This window comes from Melospiza georgiana, chromosome 7, assembly GCF_028018845.1.
Source record: "Melospiza georgiana isolate bMelGeo1 chromosome 7, bMelGeo1.pri, whole genome shotgun sequence".
Lineage (NCBI taxonomy): Eukaryota > Metazoa > Chordata > Aves > Passeriformes > Passerellidae > Melospiza > Melospiza georgiana.
The window spans coordinates 15678954-15691789 of NC_080436.1; the positions used below are offsets into that span (position 1 = coordinate 15678954).

Genomic DNA, 12836 nt, shown 5'->3' on the forward strand with positions numbered 1-12836 from the left:
AGATGCAGCACTGTGGGGGCTCAGAGTGATGCTTGATTTCAAGCAGAAGTACAAGACCCATACCCAAGACTAGGCAAAAGCAGGAAGAGGAGATAACTATGTACTAGAGAGGTAGAGGAAGGCTCTTACTTGCAGTCGTGTTTTTCAATTTCGAAGTGAGGGTTGAAGTTGAGGATAATCTTTTGGTTGGCTTCAGGGGTGTAGATGACCCATTCACAGTTCTGGTGGGAGGGGTAGTCATTGGGGTACCCTGGAGAGGTGATGTACCCGGCATCCTTGGAGTTCAGGCGGCCCCCACATGGCTGAGCTGCAGAGACACAGAAGAGAACAAGGCACTGAGAGATGTTCTGGGCATCAGGTGTGCACAGCAGGCCTCCCGGGGCCACTGAAAGGAGTGGTCTGATAAAGACCATTCTCCAGGCCATTGACATCCTTTTGGCACTCTAATAATGATATTAATCTCTGGGCAAGGAGAATTATTCTGCAGAACAAACACACTCCTTTCCCCTCCACCTCCTGCCACACTTACATACCGCATTTCACACAGACCAGAAAAGAGAAATGAATGCTCTTGCCAAGGCAATTACAGAGCCATAAAGTAAGAGACAGATTGATATCAGATCATCTGTAGCTGCCTCATTTTATCCCTTCTTTTGCCTCCTTTGCAAGCTGTTCTGTGTCAGTCTCCCACAGCTGCCTCAAGAGACACCAGAATTTAGACACTACAAATTCAATCCAGCTGCAGGAGGGCAGAAAGCTGTGCTGTTTCCAGGGAAGGAAACTGAGGCATGTCGGGGATGCTGGTGAGCCCAGACCCAGCCACACTGTGTGGCAGAGCTAAGGACAGTTCCTGTCCTTCCTGGCCCCAGCCTGCAACCCCATGAAAGCCCCTCTCCCTTTGCTGTGTCTCCCACCCAACCTGCCTGCCCCAGCAAACACGTCTCAGCAGACTTGCAAGCTAACCCATGCACTGGAGCTGCAGACACAGATAATCAGCAGTGGTGGTTTTGTGGGACTAGCCCACAAATGGCTGGCAATGGCTGCGTGGTAAGCAGAGGAAGCTCTCTCAGCTTTGGGCTAGAACAGGCCCTAGAGGGTGATTTTGTAATCAAAAAAACATTTAATCTCATGAATGCTGCAAATCAAATTTATTATAGCACAACTTGCTGGGAGGACAATCTGCATCACGGGGTCACTTGATAATGCACTACAAATCCCAAAGTCCCTTTCTCCATGGGCACCCACTGTGTGTCCTGCTTTCCCCACTCCCCTGCCACCCCCTTGTATCTGCACCCAGGCCCACAACCTGCAACAGCTGCCCCCAGAAGATAATATTGCCTCTTCATAACCGGAAAAACACACAAACCCCACCAAAATGGGCAAAATCCAACAAAGCCCCAGGTCCCTCCATAGGGCGGGCTGGCAGGCATATGGGATTGCCCCGGTCCCACATTGTGGAAAGTTCTCCTCCCTGACAATAAGCAGTGGGGTACAATGTGGGGTACAAACCCTTGTGGGATGTTCCCACTGTCAGGTTAGCCCCACAGCCCCAGAGGACCCTGGACATGCAGGAGGGTGCAACTGGGTTTTCCCAAGACCCACATTTGCACACCCTGAGATGGAGGCTGCAGCACAACCCACACCCCCAAGGGAGCCAAGGCACAGAGAAGGATCACCCTTGATATAGGAGGGTAACCACACATCCCAGCAGCTCCATGAGCGAAGGGTGTGTTCCACGGTGTTCCCCACTGCCATGGTCCTGAGGGATGTTCCTCTCCCTCCACAGCACCACTCACTGCAAAGCCCCAGGCCCACCCAGGAGAAGCAAAGCAGTGAAGATTGTGTGGCCTCAGCCCCTTGCTGTGGGTCTGGCTCTGTTCCTCTGCCACAGGGTTTGCCAGGTCCCAGGGGTGTCCCCTGCCAGGCTGTCACAAGTCCACCAGCTCTCGGTAGGGACATCCCAGCCTGCTCAAACTGCCCTCTTGCCAGCGCCAAGGCGAGCAGCAGGAGTCAGGCAGGACCCTCAGCAAAAATGCTTCCTGGAAAAAAAGCACTTTGAATAAACAACCTGCTGCCTGCACGCTGCCTACAGAAAATGCACGTGTCCTGTGCAAAAACACGGGCAACAGGAGGGCCCTTCATGGGCCAGCGAGGCTTCCTTTGCCGTGAAAAAACACTCAGTTTCCCCCATGTTTTTCATGCCCTCTAACACATTCATTCTTCAAAATAACTTTCTTCGCACACACCCAAAGGCAGATCTGCAGCCTTCCCTTTTTCTTAAAATAATCCTGTAAGTATCCTGAAAAATACGAGGGGAAAAAATGCAGCACTGCCATGAAGAGCTGAGAATACCAAAAAACATCTGGTTTTGTTCCACAGGAGAGATTGCTCAACACACAAACATTTACAAACCTACATTCTTGCACAAATATCTTCTCTCAGGAAGGCATATTTGCCCACACATGTGTTTATGTGGGTTTGGAGGGAGGGAGAGAAAGAGACATTCACGTGGAAAGAAGAAATTCATGGACTTGTTGACATCAATGTACAAATAGACGTGTAATTCACACTTCGCTCATGTACGCACTTTCACACCTTCTCATAAAAATTCACACCTCGTTTGCACACATGTCCACCCCCTCCAGCAAAGAAAAATATTCAAGCTGCAGATTATTTTTCTTGGAAAGGGCAAAGTCTCCAAACAATGAAAACACAGTCAATCCTTCCACACCTCGTGATTCCCTCCCGTCTCTCCAGCTTTCACACACATGCTACCCGCTAGGCTGATACCACCAACATCACCCACCACTCAGAAGCTGCTAGCCCCTTACTCGTGCCAGATACCGTGAGCACCCTGTGAGCCCTTGCAGCTCAACCCCTTGGAGGGGAACTGTCATGTGAACAGGGATGTCAGCTCTTCCCCAACTAATGAACTCAGGAGTGGAAACACAGTTCTACTCTGACCTTGAAACTTCTCCTTTGCCCTGCAACATCGCAGTTCAGTGGGACTGAGCTAAAGAAAATCCTAGTCTTGATCCTAACTTCAGGTCATCTTAGTGCCCAAATTAGACTGTGGGTGCCAGTGAGGACAGCCTGAGTGAGAGGGGCTGGAGCCCAGCTCTCTGCAGCTGAGACCTCTCCAGCAAAACAGGGCAAGCACGAGAACCTCCCAAGTCAACGAGCACCAGCCACATCCCTCAGGTGTTCAGATTTCAGCAGGAAAATGTCACCATCTTCCTGGAGCAGTGAAAGCCTGCAGGACCACCTGCAGGACAGCTTATCTACGTCTCTCAGAGAAACATTTTGTCCTCTCATTCATTCCTACCCAAGAAATCTGCAGAAATGAAGGGGGCTACTTCAGTATAGCACTGCCTTGCCCACATGGTGGGCAATAGCGTACCAGGAACTCAAGGCTTCTTAGAGTTATCTGAAGAGGCAAAATTACTTTAATATCTATGTAAATGTTCTGTTGGGCTTTTTCTCTTTTGAGTCACAGGTATCTAGCAGGTACCTGCTATGAGAACAAAAAAAATCTGTCACCATGCCCACTGATGGGCATAGGGTTTGACTCAGCAGTCGTGCCAACCACTGTCTTTCTGTATAAAATATGGCCTTGCTTTGTATACAGTAGAGGCTCAAACTTCTATGTAAATAGATTCTTACAAACTGATGCATGCAAAAGAAAAAAAAGAAAAGGTTAGGGGCATGGCTATTGCTCAGTCTGCACACATTGGAAGCAAGATGTGTTCCATTGCTAATGGGCTTCAGCAGCTTTTGCCAGCCCTGAATTCACTTAATAAAATTAAAATTAAATTCTGAAGTACAAGCCAAGTCTTCCAGGTGCATGGGACATCCCGTTGCTCAGTAAGCAAAATGCAGGCATTCAAAGCAAACTGCTGGGGCCCCTGCCAGTCCACATAGTAGAGGGGCCAGTGGAGTGCTGTGCCAACAACAAGGCCACAGGAGAGCAGCAGGGCTCCTCAAGGGAGGTTAGAGAGGTCAATACTCCTTGGCAGTGTTGGAGTAGACTATGGTAGGTTGGGAAATCTGCAGACCCCTCTTTTCATTTAAGGCTCACCATAACACAAATTATCCCTGCAACTTCCTCCACGCAGGGCCACCCCAACAGGGGAACTACACCTCTTTCTGTGCCCTGACCTGCTGGAGACACCCAGCCTGATGAAATCTCCTCCTGGCTCTCCCAGGCCACAACACGCAATCATCACTCAGAGGACCCAAAAATAACAGCCAGCCTCCAAGAACCTTCACCTACACTTGGGGTTTTTCAGCTCTGCAGCTCATCAGGCACATGCTGAAACCGTAGGCCGGGAGCAGAGCATTCTCCTACTTGAATTTCCTGCCGATTAAACCCCTCTGGATTTCCCTCACCCCAGGAGAGCAGGGCTCACTGTTATTGTTGGACCTTCCACACAGAAACTAAAGCCAACTCTGTCTGTAACAAAAATAATCATCACCAGAGAGGCCCGTTTCACAACAAACATACATACTACAGCCTCTCAGAGCTTGTAGTGTCCAGCACAACACCACCATGTGTTTTGACCTGCTGAGGTCAGTTTACTATTGGGATAGCTTTCAGGGCTGCACACAAAAATTAGGGTGTTCTGGATGCCTTACAAGCAGCAGCAGCACTGACTGTGCTGCTTGAAAAGAGCAGCCTTTGAGGACAGCAAAGGAACAAGGGAGAGAGATGTGGGCGTTCCACAGCAGGCAGATGCACTGCCTAGCCTTGTCATTTCTCTTCTTGGCATGAGGCCCTCCAGCCCAACTTCACACTCTCGTTCAACCACTGCAGAAGATTTCCATGTCCCAGGATTCAGCACTGATTCAGCACTGTCCCAGGATTCAGCACTGAGCAGAGGAGATTTGCCCTGTCAACCCCCTGACAGCACAGCAAAATACAGGTGCTGGCATACATGACCCACTTCTCTTAGAGTGCTGAACTTGGCTCGAGCCCTTGTGCAGGAAACCCATGTTTCAATTCTGTTCATCACACAGCTCTTCCGAGTTTTTCAAGGTCCATGCGTGTCCAAGCACTTTGCCAAACCCTGGTATGGAGGAGACAAACAGATCTCTTCTGCCAGGGACTCATTACCATTAACGCTCATCCTGCCTCCTTTCCTGAGCTCTGACCCTGGCTGGGCACGGCTAACGTGGCAGGGGATCTCACCCCAAACCACAGAGCACAACTTTCACAGGAGGCAGAAACACAACATATGAACTCTCAGACTTAAATCATGCAGTTTAACCATTGGCCAAGGAGAGAGACAAAGTGCAGAGGAAGCTAATAAGATTAGATGTTTTATCCCCAGTAGCATAGATCATTTTAGCAGAAGTGTGTTTGCTTTGGATTGCAAGATAAAGCTTCAAAGGCTTCCTGAACAAATTAATGGACAAACACACCCAAACAACACAAGGCTCTTACATGCACATTTCATTCCAGAGCACTACCCACATCCACATCTTCAGACTTCGCACAATCAGGGAGAGTCCCCAGAACATTTAATTTAAAAAAAGAAATGTTACCAGTTTAAGTAAAATTTCACTTAAAAGTAGAGACACAGCAAAGTAGAATTTAAAGACTGCTTTTGTGATTTGGGCTAGGATTGTGTTCAATTCAAAGTGTCTCAAGCCTGTCATGAGACAAGCTCATAAAACACTGTCTGGGCTTAAGCAAGAAAGGAACGCGCCAATCCATCAGTTGAGGAATGCAGCCATTTGACTGCTTCCTAAGGCAACTGGGAAGGGATGCAATATATTCATTTTATAGCACTGGACAGCAGTGAAAGGGGAACACTAGAAAGCTCAGCAAATGGAAGATTTTAGCTCCAAGCCTTTGCAAAAAAAGAGATAATTTCAAATTATTTTTAAATAAGAAGGGAATGTTGGAGGGAGGAAGAGAGAGAAGATTTGGAGACTTCTGATAATCACACTTCTTTCCCCCATGTTAATCCACAAAAGAATTAAATAGAAACCTTGAAATAGAGACCTACTCAAGCTTCACCATGGAAAATGAGAGGGCCAAATCCTGCATGCAGGTAATTTGCTTTGAAATCACTGGAGTTCAGCTGATTTCTACCCCTGGGGTTCTGGATAGCTGCCTTACAGGGGCTGACATCGCTCTGTACCACTTCAGCCAGTGACAACCCTGACCTTTAAATGTCCATCCTGTCCAACCCCTCTCTTATATCTCTGATGAGATTTTATATCCTGTTTATCCACCTTCACTAACTATTATTTTTCATCTTATATCAGAGGCAAATGCAATTCCAACAGGGTAACCAACTTAATAGCGATAGTCTCCCTATAGAGATGTGTACACACAATTCTCCCAGATTGCCTGCAAATATAATCTGTGGGTCTGGAATTACAACTCCTGGCTGCTCCAGTAATCATCCTGGGGAGCATGCCAGTGTGTGTGTGTACACATGCAAGGGAGGCAAATAACTGCATTTTGAACTTGGAGAAATCATGCCTGCCTCTCTGTTAGGCTCCCAGGGGCTTGAAATCTCATGGAAACACACTGCCATCTCCCAGGAATAGGTGGCAGCTTTAGGAGACCCTCAAGCTGCAGGTAAGGCAGTTTCTGAGTAAAACTCCCCAGTACTGCAGGCAGGGAAACAGAAGCTTGAACCTTCCTGCATGGCAGCCTGCCACCCTACCTGTAGGCTACATGAGGAAAAAATATGATGGTGAAAATTTGCTGAGCCACCCCCATTAATGCTGTCAATAACAAACTCGTTCAAGGGCCATGGAGACAAGAGACATTTCTAGTTGTACACATGGAAAAAAGATTCCCCTAGGATTCCTCTCTGAAGAGCTTCAGGCTTGATGAAAGGTGTTCAATGCCTCTGAAATACTAATTAGTATTATTATTACAAAAATTCCAACAAGAAAAAAAAAAGCTTATCTCATCTCTCATCTCCCCCACACCCTCCCAGCTTCCTCACACCTTTTGAACTCATCTGTCAGAGTCCATTCTGAAACTGAATCCTTTTTTCCCCATCAGGCAGTGGCAGTTTACCCCTGACTCTTTCCCACAGCAGCTGGCAGAGCCTCTCAATCTCACAACACCCCTGGCTTGGCCCTCCCTCCCAGAGGCCCTGCTGGAGCCTCAGAGCACAATGCAGAGCCTTGGCTGCAAAGAGCCCCATGGATGGGAGAGGAGGGGAGCAGCCCCTCCTGAGACACTCACAGAGCCCTGCCATGGGTTCCCCCATGCACGCTGCTGAGCAGCAGTGCTTCAGCCTTTGGTGCTGGTGGTGAGGCTCAGCAGCAGCTGGATTTGAGCATGCTGTCAAAGTTATTGCACATTCTGCTGAGCGTCTTAAACACATTGTTACCTGCTGAGCACATATTCAGCAGTCAAACAGAAAGGGAGGAAAGTTGCAGTGAGCTTGGGGTGTGCACGAGGGTGAAAGTTGTCAAGGGCCTCTGGGTTTGTGAGGGACGGCACAGAGAAGGGATGGATGCAGAAGTGTGCATGTGTGGCAGCAGCAGGGCTGGTGTGGCTCTGTGTGTAAGAGGAAAGGTAGAGATCTGTGTGCCTGTGAAGAGAGAGGAGGAATCAGGGAGATTATAAGTGTATGTGTCTACGTACAGAAGGGGTTTTCCTCCTTCCTCTTTCTGCATGCGTTGCTTTAAAAAAAGGGGGTTCAAAGAAGCCTTTCAATAAAACATAAGCAGAATAAAAGGAGAGCATCCTTTTGGCTTCACCATCTTCCTAGAAGGGACATAGAAAAGGACAAGCATTCAAGCCTTACACAGACAGCATTTCACAGCGACCGGGTGACCCCCCAGAACAGCTGGGCAGATGTCTTGCCTTTGTCTCAAGTGCACAAGGAGAAATGAGGGTAGGTTTCAAAGACACGGAGCCCAGTACTTTATCTCTGGAGCCCATTTTCTTTGATTCATCAAGTATGAAGACAGGGGAAGACACAGTCAGACAGAAAGTCCTTACAGCTATCCACCCCTGCAAGTTATACTTCAGGCTATTTTGCATGCCAACCTGTTGCTTATACCCCTTTTCCCAAACTGCTTGGGAAGAGGTCACCTCACCAAGGCTGTAGCTGGAGCCCAGCCTCCCAGCATTACTCTAGCTGTCCTCCCTGATTCACGGGCACCACTTGCACATAGAAAGGGTTACACATCCAAGTTGGGATTTCGAGTGTTTGGCCCTGTGCCTGATGACCTCGTGCTGACAAACCTCTCCTCCGTGTCTGAGTTTGTGTCTTTCCACTGCACAGGCATCAAGCCTGGCTCAGGATCCGGCCTTCTGAGCTTGCGCTTTGGCTCAGGCAGGGAGCAGGCTGACCCTTTGATTCTGAGTGTGATTAAACCCATGCTACTGTAGCGCTAAGCCGTGTGCAACACTGTTAGCAACAGCCCTGATTTATGTTGTTGCTAGTATTGCGGTTTCCACCAGGGTGTAGACAGGGATTTCGAAAATAGCCCAGCTACCTCTTTGTCTGTGTGTGTGTGTATTATAATTAGAAATGTGTCAAAGGGCTGTTACAGAGTGAGGATGGAGCTGGAAACGTTCACACCCCACTTCTGCCCCCACCCCTGTGCTGACACCATCGGCCCCAGTTTGGGTGTGTGCAGGCACATCAGCTCTCCGCACTTCCCGGATTAGACAACTGTATTCCCAAGGCTCCATGGGGGCACGGTGGTGGTGACTTCACTACAGAATGGAGAACAAGTTTAACAGCTTCCAGTTTGCTCTCAGGTTGCTGCAATCTGCCCCCACCACTGTGGCTAAATGACAACTTTTTTCTATTTTGATTTCAGATAGGATCGCGGGTCTCAGATGTAGACAATTTATTTTCCTAGCACAGCTGGTCTGTCAGAGGTCATATAATTTGGCAGCAATCCCAGTGCTTAAAAATTAATTTTTCCTTATTAATACAACTGGGGGTCCCACAGGATAGGATCCCAGCCTTATCTGAACCTGACAGCTTCCTAAACCCCATGAAGGATGCTTTCTCCTCTCAAGCTATCTGCAGTACAAGGCCACCATGTCCTGGTGCCTGGCAGCACTGGAGGTTTCTGCTAGGAAACCAACCACCCGCCTGCCAGGATGGGAAGTGCTGCCTGCTCCAGCCCAGCAAAGTGGGGGCTTTCTCTTTTTAACCTTCTAAAGCCACACACAAGGTACCAAACACAGAGAAGATACTGGGAAGGAGGATGGGGACAGGGGGGCAGAAAGAGCAAGGCAGGGATATGGGAAGCACCTCCATAGAGCCTTCTAGGACCAATATGCATGCCTGTCACTCCAGACACCACATACCATGATTTTCTGTAGCAGTAAAACTAGGAAAACAAAATGCAGCATCCTAACCGGGATCAGAGCCCCCCACGGAGCTTGTATCAGTGGTTTTCAGTGATGCTCCGACAAGAATCTGATTCCTAGTCTAAAAAAGCTTTTGTTTCCAGTATGAGCCGAGTTAACAGCACACAGGCATAAGGCACTACACTCAGTGTTGTGTGGGTGTGTGTGTGCATGTTTGTATGTGTGGCCGTGCGCTTGCTTGGCAGCAATTTGTTTTGGTCCCTCTCCCCACCTTGCTACATCTCCTAAGTCACTACTAAAAATAATAAGCTTTTAAGTAAACTATTTTGAAGGCTTCAGAGTGAGCTTTGCTCAGAGCTGCATAAACATCATCTGAACGGCTCAGTACTTGGGTCACTCAAATCTGTTACTTTCTTACTTCATTGCTTTTTACGGGAAGATGAAAAACACACAGCCATCCAACCTTCAGATTTATCTTCACGGGTCTCCCACCCACTCTCCTCCATGGTTATCTCAGGGTTCGCTTGGCTACATACAAATTGGCAGCTGCACTGTTTATCTCTTACTGTAGAAATATTGCATGAGGGTTTTTTTCCATGTGGATTATCATATTATTGTCTATTAAAAACGTCTCCCCTCTCTACTAACCTCCCTTAGGGAACCTAAAGAGGGACTTCCATAATGGGGGAAGGCTTTCAGATACACCAGACTGAAACATAAATCCATCTACCTCTGGCATGTTTCCCTTACTAGGCTGGCTAATTTACTGAAACTGAGTGTAGCCTGATCGAGGTTTGCATCCCATTACCCCGTACCTTTGCTCACTATGCTGGCAATAAAGTCATTTGACCGGACTTGCAGCCACACATCATCTCGGCAAACCACTGCTGGTGCTGGCCACAGAGAGACAACTTCCTTGCTGGTTCCAACACCATGTGATGCTCTGCTTAGCCGGGAAAACCCCGCATTCAAATAAACACCGCTTACAGCGCCTGAATGGCCTGAGAGACACGGTTTGCTCAAACCTCCTCCTAGCTAACAGTCCTGATGCCGAGCTCACTCCAGGATAGAAGGAGGTGAGCACATGGACACAGGCACACACTCGGGCTCAGCGGCCACAGGGATCACAAGCAGACTGGCCAGCGCACCCTTAGGAGCCAGCCTCAGGGTACAGCCCGATCTGCCACAGCACAAAACCTGCTCCAGGGGATCAGACACTGCTTCTGCAACGGGGTTCATCTGAAAAGACTCTTGCACTCAGCAAGGGCCTCCCAGGACACTGCCCTTTCTCTTCATCCCATCAAGTGCCTATTCGCTTTCCTGCTTGAACAAAAGATGGGATATTTTTTTTTCCTTTCCTTTATAACCCGTAAGGAAGGAGGTGATGCCAACCAGCAGCTGAATGTTTATCGGCAGTGTCTGTGCTTCGCGCTGCAAAAGAGAGGGATTTTCTCAGGGATCAGAGACTCTCTCACTTCCCCTTTTCAAGGGGAAGCTGGATGGCCACACCGCTCCGGGGCAGGAGAAGGGAGAATGCACTCTGCCATCATCTAACGCTGCTCGGGTCAGACCGCAGCTCAGGGCCCTGAGCCATGTCCCGAGGCCCCGACTAACGGGAAGGCAAAGCCACAGCGCAGCAGCTGCCGGCTTGGCACTACCGTTCTGCCAGGCAGTTCCTGAGCACAGAAGGAGCCCCGAGAGAGCACTGGACGGGAGATCCTTTTCCTTCAGAGACTATTCCAGATAGGGACCCTGTTGCCCCCACTATCGAGATTCAATCCCAGTGGCCGGGAAGCCTAGGGCCCAGCGTCAGCCTGCCCCACTCCTGTCTCCATGCCGAAGCACCGCAAAGACGGGTTTCACCCCGGCACCTCCTGACAGTCCAGCCTAGCCCGTCAGCGAGGAGCAGAAAAAGACACTCGCGTCCCGATACATGAACCCGCCTTGTCCCGGGACAGCCCAGCGTTTGCGAAGTGCGTACAGGTCCCGCACGTACCGCGGGCAGCCTTTCCTGAGGGTGCCGCCGCCACCGCAGCGCTTCGTCCGCTCCCAGCTCTGCACGGCCCCGGCTGCCTGCTCCCGCCAGACAATTTTAATTTCTCACCTAAAGTTTCCCGAGGCTGCAACGGCGCGGGGCCGCGGACAGTCGGATGCGGGTGTTCGACATGTGGCAGGCCCCTACCGCTTGCCCTCCCTTCCCCGCAGCTCCCCAAAAAACCAGCACGCAACTTTCCAGTGCGGCTCCATCCCCTCGCCCCTCCACGGCGGGCGCTGGGAGCCGCGCGGCTGCAAGCGCTGCGCTCCTTGCCGGGGGTGCGCCATCCCCGCCCCGACACACGCATGAGCCCCTCCAAAACCCGTGCTGCGAAAGCTGCGTGGCGCGGCCGATCGCTCATGCATTCCCTAAATTTATTCCCACGCAAAGCATCTATGCGTGAGACCGGGACCGCGCCCGGGAACCCGAAAGTTGGGCGGACGGGGACATCCCCTGCTCCTGAGGGCGCCTTACCTGTCTCCGCTGTGCCTCCGGAGCCGGGCAAGCACAGCCCTAGAAATCCCCAGGCGAGAAGAAACGTATCCATCCTCCGGAACAAATTATAAAAAAACCCGAAACCCACAACGCAAGACCCGAGGCTGCGGGGCCGGGCTTCGCCTCCCTACCCCGGGCGCGCCGCGCCCCGTGTGGGCGCCCCACTCGCGACCAGCTCCGGCGGGGCTCAGCGAGGGGCGGCGGCGTTCCCCGCACAGGGGCTGCGGGGCGGGCGGTGCCGGCGGAGCGCCTCTCCCTTAGGGCGACCCGCGGGGCCGGCGCCTCGGCATCCCCCGGGGCGCGGCGGCGGTGGTGCGGGCTGGGGCGCCGTCTGCGCCTCCTCTCCCTCCCCGCCGGCGCCTCGCAGCCTTTTCAGGCAGGGCGGCATGTGGCTGTCAGCGCCGAGCGCCGGCGCCGCCCCCCGCGCCCCCCCGCCCGCCCGCGCACCGCCCCGCGCACCGCCCCGCGCACCGCCCCGCGCACGGCACCGCGCCGCCCGCCGCCCCGCGTTCCGCCCCGCCCGTGGGCAGCGCGGGGGCCGGGGCTGCGCGGGGCCGGGGCAGCGCGGGCGCGGAGTGGCCCCGCGGAGCCGCCCCGCGGAGCCGGGCGCGCCCCAGCCGCGCTGCCGTGCCGCGGGTCCGGCCGGCCCCCGCCCGGGCGCTGACGGCCCCGCAGCGCGGGCAGGAACCAAACCCGATGGAAATAACGGCAAAAGAGTCGGCTGTGCGAAGGGAGACACCCAGAAATTGTCGGATGGGGGAGCATCAGGACAAGGATTGTCCCTGCTCGTGGGCTTCCGCCGCTGCCGGCCGAGACCCAGAAGCGCCGAGGCTCGACCAGAGCAGCCTGCGAGAGCGGAGCGAGGCAGCGGGAAGCGCACGCTGCCTCGCTCCTGGCACCCTCGGTGCGGTGCAGAGGTTTCTACAAGGGACAAATGCAAACCCCCTCCGGGACTGCACCGCAGTTGACTTCCACGCTCCAAACCCGTTTTCTCCG

General features: G+C 51.9%; 1 protein-coding gene across 4 annotated transcripts in view; it reads right to left on the reverse strand.

Moving 5' to 3' along the window:
- The window catches only part of NRP2 (neuropilin 2), an 88597-nt gene extending 76572 nt beyond the window's left edge, over positions 1–12025 (reverse strand). For all 4 annotated transcript variants that reach the window (XM_058027654.1, XM_058027653.1, XM_058027656.1 and 1 more), the window contains exons 1-2: positions 11820–12025; positions 130–307 (exon numbers count right to left, since the gene is read on the reverse strand). In XM_058027654.1, coding sequence (XP_057883637.1) covers positions 130–307; positions 11820–11892 — 251 coding nt within the window. In that variant the 5' untranslated portion in view covers positions 11893–12025. The remainder of the gene's footprint in view (positions 1–129; positions 308–11819) is intronic.
- Between the last annotated feature and the right edge of the window lie 811 nt (positions 12026–12836).